The 15,267-nt window shown below is 49.6% G+C and overlaps 1 protein-coding gene across 1 annotated transcript in view; it reads left to right on the top strand.

Annotated features, from left to right (window-relative positions):
• The first annotated feature begins 9,459 nt into the window (after positions 1 to 9,459).
• The window catches only part of NECAB2 (N-terminal EF-hand calcium binding protein 2), a 73,086-nt gene continuing 67,278 nt past the window's right edge, over positions 9,460 to 15,267 (top strand). The window contains exon 1 of the mRNA XM_056500817.1: positions 9,460 to 9,718. Within this exon, the coding sequence (XP_056356792.1) occupies positions 9,524 to 9,718 (195 nt within the window). The 5' untranslated portion in view covers positions 9,460 to 9,523. The remainder of the gene's footprint in view (positions 9,719 to 15,267) is intronic.

The following is a 15,267-nucleotide window of genomic DNA, read 5'->3' as shown; positions in this document are numbered from 1 at the left end:
TGTCACTTGTCCATTTGTCACTCCAGGCCCTTGTCCAAAGCCTTTCTCCAGCTCTCTTATCTCAGACCCTCTTTAGGTACTGGAAGGGGTTTGAAGGTCTCCCTGGAGCCTTTCCCTCTCCAACCCCAGCCCTCTCAGTCTGTCTCCATGGCAGGGTGCTCCAGCCTCTGATCATTGCTGTCTCCTCTGGACTGGCTCCTGCAGCTTCACATCCTTCTCAAGGACTGGGGGCCCAGCTGGCTGCCTGCAGGGACTTTGCAACCAAATGTCTCCAGCACCTATTGGTAATTTATCTCCCCAAACCCTGAATTTCCTAGCAACGAGATTAGTGCCAGCAATACACAGGGAGGGCATTGTTGGCCAGCCCAGGGGCCCCACAGGTGCCTGGCTGCTTTTCTCCAGTCTTTGTGGCCTCTCCCAGTCCCACTCTGCCTCTCCCCAAGTCAACACTCCTCCAGCCTTTGGTTCTTTGGGACCAGACCTGCCTGCTGCTTGTTAGGAGAGTTGTTTCTCTGCTGCAATCAAATTCTTTATATCCTTGATGTTTACAATGGGTCATTAAAGTGTGCCCTGGAATGCTATAGAACAAACAGCTCTGGATTTTTATTTTTACAGGTTTGGTACTAAGAGCTGGGAGTGCTCCACAGCCATAAAGGATATCTAGCAGGACAGGAGCACTGAACTGGTAGTCTGTCTGCTGGAATGGTTTTCAAATATAGAGCAGGCTCCTGGAATCACTTGCCATAATCCTGGAGGCAAAAGTGAAGCAGTAAAGCTGCTGTGAGTCAGAGTGTGCACCTGGCAGAGAAACCTTCAGAAATATTACTGTAAGGTGACAGATTTATCCTGGATACAGCAGGTGAGGTGCCTGGTGGGAATCCCTCTAAAATTTCTCAGAAAAAAAGGGGAACCCAAATAAGGAGCCAAAACAACCCATGGATGCAACCCATAAGCATTGTTTTCTCTGCCACAAAGAAAACCAGAGAGAGATTCAGATAGAGAAACTTAAATTGCAATGCTTTGAACTATTTCTGAAGCCCTGGAGACAAGCTGCTATTTAGTAGAGACACTCTTCACAAGTCTGAAGTGACCCCTGAAGGAAACTGCTGGCAGCTCTGTCAGCAGGGAGCTTGTGTCCTGGTGCCAGGCATCCTGCCAGAGCCCACTCTGCTGCTGTCTGTCAGGAGAAATGGGCTTCTGCACGTGAGAGCTGGGGCTGAGGAACCCCATGGAGAAATCTCTCCTTTGACACTGAGCTAACTGCAATGAACTCAGACAGTCTGGGTGACCTAGGAGTCCTTTGCACTTGCTAGCTCAGCATGGTTTCATTTAATATCTCTATTTCTGACATTTTCATGGAGTTATAAATAACTGACTTAATATTTCTGCTGAATGCCTCATACAGCATCATCTCCTACAAAAATATATGGTTTATCAGATATACCTAAATTGGTAAAAGACCTGAAAGCTCTTGATCACTTGAATTTGAGATTTGCTTTGGGTCTTTTTCCTGTGGCAGCAGGGGCAGCCAGGCCAGGCTTTGGCAGCAATGCTCAGGGCATGTGCACAGAAGAGACGTGGAGATCTCCATCAGAACAACTTGGACATGGTGTGTGTCACTAGCTGGCCATGGACTGTACAGACATGTTTTCAGGGAAGGGATTTACCTGCCATGTCAATCCCAGAACCCTGATCTGGGCTTGCTCAGGGTGGTAAAGCTGCTGGGACAGTTTTTCCTGGGAAAAAGGTTTCAGGCTTCTGCAGGTTGTTCAAACCCTAGCTAAAAGTAAAAAACCTGTGTGTGTGATTCAAGATGAAGCTGGAAGTAGGAAGGTCAGAGCTGGGATCTTACATTTTGGTAAAAAGATGGCAGGTGGGATGGGGAGGACCAGTGGGCTCTCAGGGACATTGGGATGTCTCACTGAGGCTTTGTGCAAGCAGGGCAGCACTGAGACAGGGGAGCAAGCTAGTTAAAAATATGCATTTCAGGGGCCCTGAAGTTATTCAGAAACTTACACCAATTTTGTGAATTGCTATGGATTTGTAAACTTCCAAAGAGAAGAGGGAAAGACAACAACAATAACACTAAAAGGTGATGGATTAATTAAGATCTCTTTAAAGCAATATTTAAAGAATATTATGCTGGAAGGACTGGCTGGAAACAGGCTTGCAACCCTCCCTGAGGTGACCCAGTGTCTGTCCCACAGCAGCACAGCTCCCTCTCCTGACTGCAGAGCTCAGCATGCCCCGGAGGAGGGGTTACTGTGCTCTCTGGGAGACAGGCTCATTTCTGCAGTGTAAATGTAATTTAAAGCACAAAAGGATCCATCCCTGCCTGTGGGGATGGGCTAGATTCAGACATCTTAAATCTGTAATTATTGCAGGTTCTTTGTTGAAGTGCATGGCCCAATGGGACCTCCCCTATCTCCAGCTGAATTCTCCAATTCTCATTTAAAGAAATGTCTGTTTTCCAGAGTGAGGGCTGCTGCCTGAGGAGGGGACAGTGGGTAGGAGCATCTGCAGCACCTGGGTGTGCTGAGTTTCTGTCCTTGGCCCAGCTGGGTGCCTGCCCTCCTGCTGCCAGCCAGGGACAGAGCAGAGCAGGTCCCTGCAAACCCCTCTGTGCCCAAACTGTGGCACCCACGTGTCAGCCTGCAGGGCCCTGACCTTCTGTCCCCGTGAGATTGTTCTGACATCTTGATTGTCCACCTTGCTCGACTGTCAGCAGCTCAGATTATCCTCAGATATTTGCTATTTCTGCTTGTACAAGGGCTTGACAAGCCCTGTCTGTGTTGTCCAAGCTTTAATTCACCAGCTTGGCAATGCACAGCTTTGGATAGGAGCATGTCCTTTGGAAACAAGATTGGTTTCTCACACTCAAACTGTGTGGTCAGCTCCATCCCCAAATATCCCCAGGCAGCAGTCAGGCAGGATGGTAGGATGCTGGAGCTGTGCCAGGCTCAGAGGTGGTCACAGAACCGGCAGAGGAAGAGGAGGGTGGCACTGTTGGTGGATGAAGACACGACTGTCCCATGCTCATCAGCTCTGCTGCTCCCTGCACTCTCCTGGGAGCCCTGTGTGCCAGAGCCTGGCTGGGAAACACCCAAACTGCCAGGACAGGACAGAGAACTGCCCCAGGCATGGGGGCTCCAGCTCACAGACAGAGCCCAGGTGCTGCAGACAGCTGAGACTCGTGCCAGAGCCCCACAGTGATCCTGCTGGGATCCCATTCTCCAGAGCACTGCTGGAGCTGGGTCCCATGGGGGTTTGTGTTGCTGTGAGGGGATAAGGCAGCAGAAAAGCACATTGTGCTGCAGCCCAGAGCCTCCCTGCAGCCTCAGCATCAGGCACTAGGTGTCCTTGCATGCCATGCTGTGGATGTGCAGCCTCTGCTGCTGCACAGGCTGCAGGTGGGACGTTCCCACGAGGGTGGCAACCACTGGATGAAGGTGCCCCTTTTCCAGCTCTGGCTTTATGGGACAGAAGGGAAGTTGTAGAGGAAAGGCACTTGCTTCCCTGCCCATCCTCATGCTCTCCTGGGAGTGCTGGATCAGGGGCTGTCTTGCTTTTGGGCATCATTTTCCATGACATCCCAGCAAGTTCACATCCATAAGCATCCCAGCACCTGCAGCTCAAAGTCACTTCTTGGTGACCCCATTAAATTATTTCAAGAGCAGCCCTTTGTTGTGGGAAATCGATACCTGCCTTGAGGGCCTGTTGATATCTCAGTGAAACCCATTAAATTACATGAGTTTGATCCCAAAGTGGCAAACACAGCAGCATTTTAAAATAGCTCCACAGCCAGGAAACCCAATAACATGCTCAAGAGGTGATTTTGTGTGTGTGTGTGTCCAGCAGTGAGTCTCCCAAACTCTTGGTGAATAATTATGAGAGCAGTGTAAGATATAAAAAATTTCCCCAGGTCTGTCACTTTGAGGACAGCAAATAAGGACAAATAAAATGCTGGAGGGTAAATGGATGTGCCTGGTGCTGGAGCAGTGAGGAGCAGCATGGAGTGTGCTGCTAAGCTGATGGTCTGAACAACCTCCAGCTGTTCACAGCTTTAGCCACGGGCTAAACATGTTAAGAATAAGAAATGTTTGTATTTTACCTCTCTAAAGTGTCCATCCTCTGAGGCAGCTCTTGGCCAGTGTCCTGCCCATGCCCTGGCTGCCCCCTGTGCCTGTACTGGGAACCCCAGAGACAGCCCTGCTTTCTTTGGAAGCTGTCAGATTTTACTTGCTGAGCACTAATTAACTGTATTTATTGTCAGAAATAAACTGGGGAGATTTTCTTTCCTCCCACAAATGCAGTCAGAGATGATATCTGCCTAGCAAAGGAGGAAATTACTTTAGAAATTAATTACAAAGGGTACATGCAATGGGAAAAGTGCCAGTCCCTCCCTCCCTGCTCTTGTTATGAAGAAGCTTGATAGCTCTGATCCCAACACATTCCCAGGCACATTTTGACTATTAAATCAGTGCAAATTATCAGTTTTATGTTGCAATTGGGGAGGTCAGTTATGAAGAGGTAATATTTTATTTAGGTGCAATAATTTAAACTTGTTTTAATTGGTGGTCATGCTCATACACAGGCTTAGAGATCTGAGGGTTTGTAATTCTCCATTTTCCTGTTTTTCCTACTGTTATATATGATCTGGGCACAAGATATAAAAGATAATTTTGAAAGGTCATCAGAAGCAGATTAGCTTGTTCCAGGGTCCTTAATAGTTCTGACCTCAGTTGCATATTGAAGGGAGAAATATTTTGATCTGCTTTACCTGAACACTATTATAAGCAATAAACATGCAAGAAAAACATTACTGTAGCTCTTCCCTACAAATCCACAATCACCAGGTCTATCGAGTCAGTGACCTTTAACTTTAATCAATGGTGTGTTAGCTTGGGCATTAAATTTTCATTTCCTCAATTAGCAGAGCAACAGACTAGATAATGTCCCTTAACAGCCAACACCAAAACATCACCAACCACCACCCTCTGAAGTTGTTCAGGACCCACTCTTTGCCTACAGTCTTGCACCTTAGAATTACTAAAAGGCAATATTCTTCAGGTTTTGAGGTTCCCACTGAGTGGTGGCAGCGACTGGAGTCCAAATCTGGAGCTGATGTGCAGGTCCCAGCCCAGGTGTCCTGAACTTTACAGGCTGCCCAGCCCAGACAGGAGCTGTGCTGCTCCTGGGAGGTTTGGAGAAGCCACACAGCTCCCAGATCCTCTCCAGGATGAGCCTGTGTATGTCTTGGAATGTGAGTCTCTTATTAATTAGAGCTTTGATTTTCATTTTATTTCTAATAATTAGTTTTTTTCTTACAGTGGAAAATTCTCATATTTCTCTGGAGAACCATCTCAGAGCTCTGGGGAAGTCTGGACCTCTGAGAGCTGTGACATCTTAATGCTGTGTAAGTTTTATTTATTAGTCCCTATAATTCCCCTTTAGCAGGTTTCCTGGATATCTGTGCCTTTAGGATAATGACCAACAATAAGCAGAGCTCTCAAACTGTGCCTGGTCTCTGCTAGCAGCAGTTGGGTGGGCTGAGTAATTCCTCAATAAGCTCAGGCTCTGTCAGCTTGTGCTGGACCTGCCTGCTCCCCCTTGGCTGCAGTGCTGGTCCTGGAGCAGGAGGGATGTTTGGAGCAGCAGTACTTGAAAAGAGAAGTTTCTGTCTTGTTAGGGTAACTGTGGCTGGAAGACACTCTGGAGATATTCAAAGTGCAAGTCTACATCATGTCTTAAACAAGAATTTAGCTCCTTAAGTTCAGCCTGACATAAAATGGTGCATTTGAAGCTTTTACTATCCCTGATTGCAGGGCCTGGACCAGAAACCTGTGATCCCAGTGTCTGAAGTGGACTTTATTAGAGCTGTGGGCAAGCTGTGATACCAAACCATGATCTCTGCTCCCTTCAGGCTGCAGAGGGGAGGGAGTTTGTTGTGTTTTTAGGAGGTAACACACTGCACATGGGCACAGTGTCCCTGGATCCTCTTCAGTTCAGACTGGTGAGTTACCATGGTGCTGTTGGCAGGGTGGCATTTTCAAGCTGGGATATACATTTTTTAATAGAGCCACTTGATGATGCATTATAATAAACATAAGTTTATAGAGGGACTAAAGATTCATTTCCTCTTCCAGGCTGGGCAAGCAAGGTTGCTCTGCCAAATTCCTCTCTCTGTGATGGATTGCCATTTCCTCTTCCTGCCATTGAACTGTTGCATTAACCTCAATCCCTCAGTCATTAGGAAATATTAGTAAGTCATATGTGACATTTTGCACCAAGCAAGGCTGCAGGTCCTGCCTGTTGGAAGTTTTTAATTAAATAAAGCTGCCTGCTGTGTGCAGATGGATGGGGGGCAGGCAGAACTCCAAGGGAAGATGAAAGCCACTGGCTCTGCCTGCTATGCCAGGGTGTGGCAGGACTTCTGCTCCTCTTGGCCCTTCCCTTCAGAGGAGCCCTTGTGTTTTTCAGATGGCCTCTCATCTGCAATTACAGCACATGGTTCGTGCTCCTGCTCCAAGTCTTTCTGGAAAATACTGGATGTAGCACCTGAATAAGCCCCATGTGAAAGCTGGTAGAGCAAATATTGATCAGTGGTGGAAGTAAACCTGTGCTTCATGCTCAGCTCCAAATGCACCAGGCAAAAAACACTGCCAGGTCAAGATCAGCCTTGAAACTGCTCTGGCAATTCTCTTTTCTGAGATCTCAGAGCTCCTGAACTTGGAGCTGGGAGCCAGAGAGGATAGGTCTGCTCTCTACCAGCCTTCAACAGCCTGTCTGTCCAGCTGATCCATCATCTATACTGCTGTGGAGCTCTGGAACAATGTGTGTGCCCAGCCAGCACAGCAGTGGGGAGGCTCAGGGTTGAATGTCAGGGTGCAGAAGGTGCTGCCCTTCCCTGCAGCTCTGCCTTCCTCTGCTGGGCAGGGCTGGAGCTCTGTGCCTGCAGCACAGCCTGGGAAGCAAAATGCCAGTGGCTGTGGCTGTGCTGCACTCTGGGCTCTGCTGCCCTGCATGGCCTGGACATGCTGAGCCACCAAAACCTGTAATTAATGCTTGCTGCTTTCCCAGGGATGCACTTTGCCTGCATTTTAGTGCTTTTACTTGCATTCTCTCTCTTCTCTCCTATTTATTCCTATGGCACTCAGCATCTGCATTATGGATAAAGCTTTCAGGGCAGCCAGTGGCTGCTGGTGGTCCTGCTCTCTCCACTTTTAATGAAATGCAGTAAGTGTGCTGGATGCCCAGGAGCTGCAGCTGAAGAGGCAAGCAGACCCCACTGTCTCCACTTGTCCATCACTAGTTTGGTTTCTGGTCTCTTCTTCTGGCCCTGGTGGATGGCTGCTTGCTGGGGTCAGTGCCCAAGGGGAGAGGCTGGCAGAGCCCTGACACCTTGGCTGCAGATGTGTTGTTTGCACAGGACAGGCAGTGTCCCACCTCCCTTGGCAGGAACAGGGGATGAATTTGGCACTCAGAGCTCCACGTGAGGTCTGTGCCTCCACCCTTGGCTGTGGTGTGACATGGGCTGGCAGCAGCATATGCCTTCAGACTTTCTCAGTTTCCTCACCTGGCTCAGATAAGTAGTAACAATCTTCCCACTCACAGAGAGACTTCAGCCTCACAGGAACTAAGGAATAGCCCTGAGTAACACAGCCCAGTACAAATGGTTGGCTTCTTCCTAATGTCTGAATGGCAGAATTTTTTTCTATCTAAATCTGTTTAGTAGGAAAAATAAGTATTTAAATGCCACAGAGCTGGTTTTGACATTGGCAAGAACTGTTTTTGATAAAAGCACAGAAATAACTCTAAACTTCAAATCTAAGTAATGAATCTTCGTGGCAAATAGAAAGGAAAATTCAAAGCACCTTGTTCCTAAATTTATTCAGTCAATAGTTTTAATTAGCAAGCATGGATAGTAATCCTAACCTGGGTGTGATCAATACAGTCTGAACCAGCCATTTAGTGGAGGGATGTCTAAAGGAGAAAGAAGTATGTGAATAATCTGAGCATTGTACAAGTACTAAAGAGCAAACTAGCTCTGACCTTGAGGAGATTGGCACCTGCTCATGGCAAGGAGGACAAGACGTGTCTTGGCTTGGCTTTGCTGTGAGATGTGGTTGGGAGTGGAATGATGGTTGGGTTGTACACCAGCCTGCTCTCAGCATCCCTGTGAAAGAGCACAGAGCCATTGAAGTGTTCCACACAGCTCCCACAAGCCATCATAAACCCCTGAAGTTCCTCTGTTTTCTCCCAGGAGTTTTGTGTTGCTGGAGAATGAAACCCTGAAAGGCAAGAGCTTGGTGAAAGAGGGGCTCAGCCCCTGGGTGTCCTGACCTACTGCTAGGCTTCTCTGTGCCTCATTTGTTTAAAAGGCTTTTAAGAGCTTCCAGCTATTTTCCATGTACTCCAGCAGAAAGAACTGGGCTCCCACTCGCTTTTCTTTGAGCAGCAGCTGAGAGGAAAATGCACATTCCCCCCTGTCACCTCAAACACAGAAAATTCACCCCAATATACCTGAATAAAGATGGGTGATTAGAAGCAGCAGCTAGATTCCTCCAGGTAGGCTTTTCTGAGGATCTGGATACTGGTGAACTGCAATGTGTAAGCTCTGTTGGAATAAATAATTCACAGCTGTTTGTTTCACTTAAAGCAGAGGCTGGTCGGGGCTTTTGGAGCCATCACGTTGCTGGGCAGGCACAGGACTCGGTGTGGGAAGTGTGCAATGCCTGCACGGGTGCTGGGTGTGCTGGCTCCTGTGACAGAGGTTCAAACCCGGGGACATGGCCCTGGTGGGACATGAAGTCCTCTAGAGATGCCCCTGAGAGGGTCTGGCTGTGCATGTGGGAAAGGGCATTTGGAGCCTGTGGCTACTCCAGAATTCTGGGGAAACCTCCGAGTTTCTGGGGCTGAGCTCTCCTGCTTTGGTGCCTTTCTGAGTTTGAACTCAATCTAGGAGACCTCCTGAGGTGTGGAGTGGGAAATGAAATTTAGTGCCATTTTGTCCAGAGGACTTACTGCCTCTACAAGTCTAAATGAAGCTGAGCACAGGAGTATCTCAAAGAAATATCCTCACAATACACAATTACAGAGTCAGGGATATTTTCCAGGTGAGTACTGTGTCTAGTGCTGTAGCCACGGATGCTGCAATACCCTACCTGGAATTGCTGACTATTCATTTAATAGGGACTTTTTGCAGGATAGGGGTTCAGAGCAAGTTTTATTCACTAGCAACAAATTCGTTCTCTTCTACCCTCACAAACAGCTGCTAAAATCTGCTGAGAGTGTAGAGAGGCACAGAGGGGAGATAACACGGATATATTGTCTTTTTAGACATAGCATCCGTGAAAGAGTGTTTTGTGTGGGAGCCCGGGGTGCTGACCTACCCACCCCAAAACTCCCCCCTTGCTCTTCGGGCAGCGTCCCCCGCAGACCCGCCCGTGGGAGGAGGAGGAGGAGGAGGAGGGGAAGGAGGAGGAGGGGGAGTCCCGGCGGCGGGATGAGGCCGGGCTGAGCGATGTGCGAGCAGGCAGCGCGCTACTGCCGGGCCGGGGTGCAGAAGCTGCTGCGGAAGCCGGCGCCGGCGCTGCGCGGGCTGGACGGGCTGCTGCGCTGGGCGGCCGGCAGGATGGGCGACAAGGGCCTGCCCGACAGGGAGCTGCTGGCCCCGGGAGCCGCCGCCCAGAGGAAGGGCACCTCCGTCATCCTCGATGTGAGTGCTGCCTGCATCCCGAACTCCGCTCCTGCTGCATCCCGCACCCCGCTCCTGCATCCCGCACCCCGCTCCTCCTGCATCCCGCTCCTGCATCCCGCTCCTGCATCCCGCCCCCCGCTCCTGCATCCCGCACCCCGCTCCTCCTGCACCCCGCTCCTGCATCCCGCTCCTGCATCCCGCCCCCTGCTCCTGCATCCCGCACCCCGCTCCTCCTGCATCCCGCTCCTGCATCCCGCACCCCGCTCCTCCTGCACCCCGCACCCCGCTCCTCCTGCATCCCGCTCCTGCATCCCGCACCCCGCTCCTCCTGCATCCCGCTCCTGCATCCCGCACCCCGCTCCTCCTGCACCCCGCACCCCGCTCCTCCTGCATCCCGCTCCTGCATCCCGCACCCCGCTCCTCCTGCATCCCGCTCCTGCATCCCGCACCCCGCTCCTCCTGCACCCCTTTCCTCCTGCACCCCGCACCCCGCTCCTCCTGCATCCCGCTCCTGCATCCCGCACCCCGCTCCTCCTGCACCCCGCTCCTGCATCCCGCCCCCCGCTCCTGCATCCCGCACCCCGCTCTTCCTGCATCCCGCACCTCCATCCGCACCCCGCTCCTGCCTCCCCCGCCGTCTCCCCGGGATGCTCCTCTGCTCCTGCACTCCCCGCACACGGCACGGGCTGGAGCGCGGGTCTTGCGATCCCCGGCTGGGTGGGCGTGGGTGTCCCGCATCCTCATGCCCGTGTCCCGCACCCACTCCAGCCCCTCGGGCTCTCCATTATTTCCTGGGTTCTGGACCAGCCGGGCAGGAGGCAGGAGCACCCCGCACCCTGCACCCCGCTTGGCACCGGGGTATTCATCAGATCCTGCACCCGGCTGGGGATGGGATGCAGCCCAGGTCCTGCCCCGCCCGGGCTGGTTGGGTGTAGGGGTGTCCAGATTTAACAGCCCCATCCCAGCCGCTGTGGGACACGGAGTTCAGCCCGGGTCTTGCCCCCGCTTGTCCCGGTGCTGCAGCTCCGAGACTGTCGGGGCTGCCTGGATCCCCTGTCCCCTTGTCTCTGGGACTGCTGGGGAAAAGCTGCGCTGGGTTCTGCATCTTCTGGACCGGGCTGGGCATGGGGTACCGCCCGCATACTGCACCTCATCTCCAGAGCCCTGCACATTTTTGTTACCGGACGGGCAGGGAGCTGTCGCTTGTATCCTCCTCCCTGCCAGGATTCGGAGCTCTCTGGGCTGGCTGGGCACCGGGATGCCCTGTTCCTGCACCCTCTGGACAGGCTGAGTGTGCACCCCAGCTTCTGCAGCCTGTTTCCCAGCTCCTGCATCCCCCCAGCTGGGATGAGGATGCTCTGTAGGTCCTTAACCCTGGTTTGAGGGGGGCTGGCAGGGATGTGCTCAGTGCCTCGATTGCTGTATTTATAGACTTTCTGATTAGGCAGCTAACGAGGCTGTTTGCACTTAAAAGAATTGGGAGAATGGGGTGAAATCAGCCCGAGTGCAAATGGTGTAATTACAGTCTTTCTGCAGCATCCAGTAATTAAACACATAGATCCTCTGTTTTGCTATCTCCTAGCTTAAAAGAAAAAAAAAAATAAAGTAGTGAATGCAAAAATAAACTACTGAAGCATTGGCTGTAGTAAAGGAAAACTCATGCTCTCTTGCAGATAGTATAGGCAGTAGTAGCTCTTCATGGCAAGCCCTTACTTTGTAAATAATTTGCTGAACCCGTGGGCATTGGCGTGGGCTGGAGTGCCCAAAACTCATTCCATTTCAGAGCATCCTGAGCTGAAATGGGTTTTGGTTCCCTGGGGAGTCACTGTCTCTAGTGGGCTGCCAAAAGCAGCTCAGAGAGCAGAGCTGGGGGGATGATCCAGCTGCAAGCTGGGGGAAACAGAAAAGAAAAGTACCACTCATACCCTTATGTCCTTTAAGTTAACTTGTTTGGGGGGAGATTCCTGTTTTGTTTGGGGTTTTTTTCTCTCTTTTTTATTGTTTTGGTTTATTCTGTGTTTGACTAGTTTTTTTTTTTTTTTTTAATCTGTCCTGAAATTGCCAAAATTTTACAATAATTTGGGATCTGAGTTTCAGAGCACAAATGCAATTAGGAAGCAACATTAAATTTATGTAAGAGGTTTCCTGAGTTAGGAGTGTTTTGTCACCAAAATGGTATCTTATCCATTCAATTTTACTATCTTTAAGTGGTTTTTTTTTCCCACTTGGAGGTTTGAGCTTAGGAAAAGAGCCATGAACTTTCATAATGGGTAGCACAGTAGAGCATTGTATTATTTCAGTGGGAAGTACAATAGAGCTGGGTGTGCAGCTCCTGATCATTCTTTCCTTTCACAATGGTACTGGGAGCCCTTTCTCACCTGCTGAAAGTAGAAATGGATTCTAGAAATGTAAGATTGGAGCACTTAGGGTTTTTTTTTTCCCTCTTTCCTTAGAACTTGATTTTCTCCTTTTTCTCCAGGCACAATAGCAAAGCCAATTGAAGCTGTGGCTTCCTGTGATGGGCTCTTCAAGTGCACTGTGAGACCCCCCTTTCATACAAAGGGTTTAAACAGGGAACACGTATTTAGCTTAATTTTCACACATTAGCATGAAAGTAACAAGCATCCCACTGCATGCTCAGGGATGATAACCTGTTTTCCATTTAACTCCTTCACATTTTTGCTGATGGGTGTGCTGGGGAAGCAGTGAGTCCCAGCCATGCAGCACTGCTTCTCCTTGGGGGAGGATGCAGGAAAAGACCTGTAAGGTTTTATGTTTAGCTAACAGGTTTTCATGAGCTGGTGTACTATGTAGGCAGTTTTCTGGGGGGCTGGGGGAGGAAGGGAGAGCTTGGGCTTGGTTGTGAATTAGATAAAATGGCCCTGACACTAATAGTACCTTACTCACTTCTTCTTCCTCTTCTGGCTTCCTTTTAACTCATCTATCCCCAGTGTTCTTGTTCTGACTCCTCCATGAGCGTGTCTGGTGTGTCAGAACAAACCTCCCTGTGCTCTTTCTACCAAAGAAGAACAACTATGCTGTTGTGGGACAAAGATGAGGGCTGAAGAGGAACAAAACACAACAAGGGGCTAAGATGTCTTCTGCCATCAATCTGGCTACTGCCACTTGGAGGATGAATCTTAACTTTGGGCTGGCTTCAGTGGTTTTCTTTTATTTTGCCTCTTTTTTAGTCCTTTAAAAAAGGTTGAATAATGTTTACTAGTTCAGCTTGAATGAATGAATGAATGAATGGATGGTCAGCTCTTACAAGGGGCTGAGCAAGGGGTCTGGACCCATCCTGTGCTGCCCTCAGCTGCCATCCCTGGGTCTGCTCCAGCTGCAGGAGCCCAGGGCTCAGGCTGGCAGCATGTGCAATCTGCAGCAGGCATTCCCACTCACACCACAAGCTGTGGATGGACACAGGATATCTAATTCCTTCCGCACCCACAAGGACAAACCCCCTTTATGAAAAACTCCCACAAGAGGAGATGGTGGCATTTCCAGCCAAGAACAAATCCTCAGTGTCACAATGCTTATGGAAAGGAGGATGTATTACATGGGTGTGTATTGTCTGTGGGTACCAGTGTGGGACTGTGTTTGCTGAGTGTGAATGAGTGCATATGCAGCACAGGGCTGAGCTGGATGGCTCTCGAGGCACAGGAAATGTCAAGGCAGGTGTTGTTCTGACTGGGAGTACTTCAGAGCTGGCTGATCTACTGTCCCTGCTCATCTCTCCCTGCCCTGCTGCCACTGCCAAAAGCCTGTGCTGGCAGCAGAGGTGTGAACTCCAGAGCACGAGAGGCCTGGTCAGTCACAGCAGCTGCAGCTGAAGATCCATCTGGTTCATCTCCTGCTTGCACCTAAAATAAGGATCAGCCTTGGTTATGAATGAGCATCCCCATGGCAGGACTGTGATCCCCAAGCATCACTGGCCTCCCTGCCTCCTTTCTTGCCAATGGGGACTAAATGCATTGATTTTGGTTCTGTTCCATTCATTTCAGGTCAGATGGAGCTTTCTGTTTTATCTGCCCTGTCTTTTGCTGAAAACGAATTTTGACCCTTATCTGATTTTTTGTATTTTGGCAGAGAGATAATTTCAAATCCATCTCTGATTCCTATGGCTCCTCTTGCAACCTCGTTTATGTGGCCAAATCTGGTCTGCTCTTCTTCAGCCCCATGGGACTGAGTGAGGTGTCTGAATAGAAGATACAGAGAATTTGGTTTGTGACCAGGGTGCATTTCCAAATGTAGATCCAGAACCACCAGTCTTCCACCCATTCTGTCAATGACATGATTTCCAGTGCAGCCCATAATTGCAAGGCTCTTGCAGCCACAAGAATCCCAGGAATCCCTTCTCACTCCTCTTCTGTTTTGACCTTTTTTCCCTGCTTTCAATTCTCAGGGTTGGTTCATTCCCCTTCCTTTGTCCTTGTTTACCTTCTGTCTGTGAGTGAACTGGGAGGGCTATTTTCCTTCTCCTTAATCCTCCCTTTGTGAGATCCATGGTTTTATATCGTTCCCTTGAGCTGTACCTGCAGGCACAGCTGGGGAGGAGGCCAGGACAGGCCAGGCTCTCTTCCTTCAGGAACTGCTCACTGCAAGGGACACAATCACACAGGAGAGCCCACCCAGCCTCCTCTGATCTTCAGGGCTTTGGAAGCGGGGGCTTGAAACAAAGCTGAACAGAAAAGTAACTTCTGGTGCTGAAGTCAGCAGGTCAGAACATCAGATGCATCTCTTACCTTTCTCATGCAACTTTAATTTAGGACAGCTAGGTAAAGTCTAAAGAGAGGGTAAGAGTGTAAGCAAGGCTGGGACATGGTGTCAGCTGCTCTTCTCTTGGGGAGGAAGGGAAAAAGAAAAATTATCTGCTTTGAAGTGGGAAAGTGCCCTGAGATCTGGAGCTCGGCAGCAGCCTTGCTTTGTGGGGAATCACTGCAGATGGGAGAGTTTCTACACCAATGGCATATTCCTTACTGAAACACCAAAATAAAACCTTTCTCCTTGCTTGGGGAATGCTCATTAGCCTGAGGATGTCTAAAGACATAGTCCAAAGTGATAAAGCTTCAGGTCATTATTTTCTCACATTTTCACCAGGAAGAGCAACAGAGAGGCTGCAGGAGAGGAGATTCCTACTGGTGCCTCAGGTTTGAGAACTAAAAGCCATACCTGGTATAAAGCCTTGTCTCAACTCCAAAGGAAGGGCCAAGACTTGTAGGAAGAGGAACAGAAAGCCAGAACAGGAATGCAGAACAGTAAGAGGATTAATAATTTTTAGGTCTATGTGAGTCTCTGGATACCTTCTCATCTGTAGGTTTTCCTCATGCATGAGACATGATTATGTTTGTCCTCAATTCTGCACACAGATTATGATGAAAAACAACATTTCGGCTCAGCTGTATTCTATTTTAAATCAACATCATATTAACCTGGTGAAGGGATTATAAACTCCACAAACCTGTAATAATTCTTGGGCTTCTTAGGGGAGTACTACTGTGAATTTAATAAAATTCGTGAGAAAACCTTCATTAAGCAGCCTCCAGTGTGGCATGTTCTCATCCAGGAGC

This window comes from Oenanthe melanoleuca, chromosome 11, assembly GCF_029582105.1.
Source record: "Oenanthe melanoleuca isolate GR-GAL-2019-014 chromosome 11, OMel1.0, whole genome shotgun sequence".
Taxonomy (NCBI): domain Eukaryota; kingdom Metazoa; phylum Chordata; class Aves; order Passeriformes; family Muscicapidae; genus Oenanthe; species Oenanthe melanoleuca.
Note: the sequence above shows the minus strand (reverse complement) of the source record. Positions and strands in the feature narration are given on the sequence as shown.